Below are 1,846 nucleotides of genomic sequence, written 5' to 3'. Positions count from 1 at the left end.
AACAGGAATGTAATGATGTGCATAAATAACTGAGACATTACTCAGGCAACACTCATCTTTTTGTCATATGTTTCCCTACCTGACCATCCTTTTGTTCTTCATTCTCTGCGTTCTTGATGAAGCGGCTCTCTTTAGGTTTTGCCCTGGCCCTGCGGCATCCCCTCCTCCTTTTTCTGTTTGTGATGTAGATGCCACTTCTTCATTTTCTTCATTGTGGTCACTGCTGACTTCCTTGGGTACTGATAGTGGTGTCACTGTTGATGTGCCTCCTGTGGTAGTTATCACATGGTAAATAAGGTTCTCTTTGCCATTTACCACAGATGTCTCACCAGTATTGACTATCTGCACTTTGGTTTTCCCTTCTGGGCCGAGAGACATTTCTGATCCTGAACCTGGACCACTTCCTTCTTCCAAGATATTCAGTCCTCTTACGGCAGAGAGACTTTCAGAATGACCAAACTCTTCCTCACTATCACTCTGAACATCAAACGTATCATCTTCGAGAAGATCCTCTTGCAGACTGAATTTCTTACTGAACACTCCTACATAACTTGAAAAAAAGTCCCGGTCATGATGATCTACTTCAGAGGCGGCACTCTTGCGTCCTCTTCCTCGACCTCTCCCACGACCACTGAATTTTGTCATTTTATTGTTGAATACTCCCTCTTCCTCATCTGAGGTATTAAAGTCAGCCACATAATCATCAAGTACCTTCGAACGTCTTTTTCGTTTAGGCTTGTTTTCACCATCTGTCTCCACTTCTCCAGCTTCTGTACTATCACAGACTGGCTCTTCATTGTTGGTGCTGATTGATAATATTCTTTTTCCTGCTGCTGTGACCTCAATTTGAGCGTTATTGGTGTTGACAGCCTGTTTCCCTGGCACTGTGCGAGGAACAAAGGTGCCCTTCCGTGGGCGACCTCGCTTTCTCTTAAATGCCACAGTTGGAACTGGGGCATCACTACCTGACTTTGAGTTTCTCTGAGTAGGTTCTTGTTTGCCTTCACTTGAACAGCTTTCAATTTCTTTTAATACATCTTCCATCACACTGTATGCACCACTGGGAAGTTTCAGTATTTTTTTTTCCTTGAGAAATTTATCTATCTTGTCTGGACTAATGGTAATCTTAACTTTTCTGGAACTGTTTAATTCCTTCTCTGTCTCCTTTGAGCTGTTCTGAGATTCTTTGCCTTTACTGGAACTTGTCATGTCAACATTTTCATCTCTTACTTCACTATGTATTTCCATTTTAACTGGTAGAACAGACATATGATCTACACTCTCAGCTATGAAGAAAAAGAAAAAAATAATTTTGTATTATTATTGTAGGCTACTTCACAGGTCTACTTTTCAAAGCTAAATGTAAAGCATGCTATACTCCCTGAAGAAACTATCAAATTCTTAGTTTTCCTTTTTTCTTGTATGTAACTAAAACCCTGAACACCTTTAATGTATTTTTTAAAATATATCCTCAACTCACAGACCTATCAAAAATGAGTCTACATATTTTCCCTTATGAAAAAACCCCACCACACACCTCAGAGAATGGAGGGTTGCAACAGTTCGCACCTGAGGTCGGAAAATCTACAGCTTCAACTTCCACCTTGGTGTTTTCCTGACACCTCACTTTTTCTCGCTTTTTCACTGTTTTTTCCTCAGGCTCTACTTTCCTCAGCAAAGGCCTTGTCAAGCTGGGCCACTGTTCCACCCACTCCCACCAACTCAACGGTCCACATCTTCTGTTAAGAATCACAGTTTTTTGATAAAACATCACAAATTTTTTAAAAAAAAACAAAAATAACGCAAAGGCCTCCAGATATTGTTTACTGTACTGTAGTATTGTCCA

At 40.6% G+C, this 1,846-nt stretch overlaps 1 protein-coding gene across 1 annotated transcript in view; it reads right to left on the bottom strand.

The window, feature by feature from the left end:
* Nucleotides 1-75: 75 nt before the first annotated feature.
* The window catches only part of LOC119587418 (HIRA-interacting protein 3-like), a 3,449-nt gene continuing 1,678 nt past the window's right edge, over nucleotides 76-1,846 (bottom strand). Inside the window, exons 2-3 of the mRNA XM_037936154.1 lie at nucleotides 1,570-1,739; nucleotides 76-1,286 (exon numbers count right to left, since the gene is read on the bottom strand). Coding sequence (XP_037792082.1) covers nucleotides 76-1,286; nucleotides 1,570-1,739 — 1,381 coding nt within the window. The remainder of the gene's footprint in view (nucleotides 1,287-1,569; nucleotides 1,740-1,846) is intronic.

Source organism: Penaeus monodon, chromosome 22 (assembly GCF_015228065.2).
Source record: "Penaeus monodon isolate SGIC_2016 chromosome 22, NSTDA_Pmon_1, whole genome shotgun sequence".
In the NCBI taxonomy this organism is placed as follows: Eukaryota; Metazoa; Arthropoda; class Malacostraca; order Decapoda; family Penaeidae; genus Penaeus; species Penaeus monodon.
Note: the sequence above shows the minus strand (reverse complement) of the source record. Positions and strands in the feature narration are given on the sequence as shown.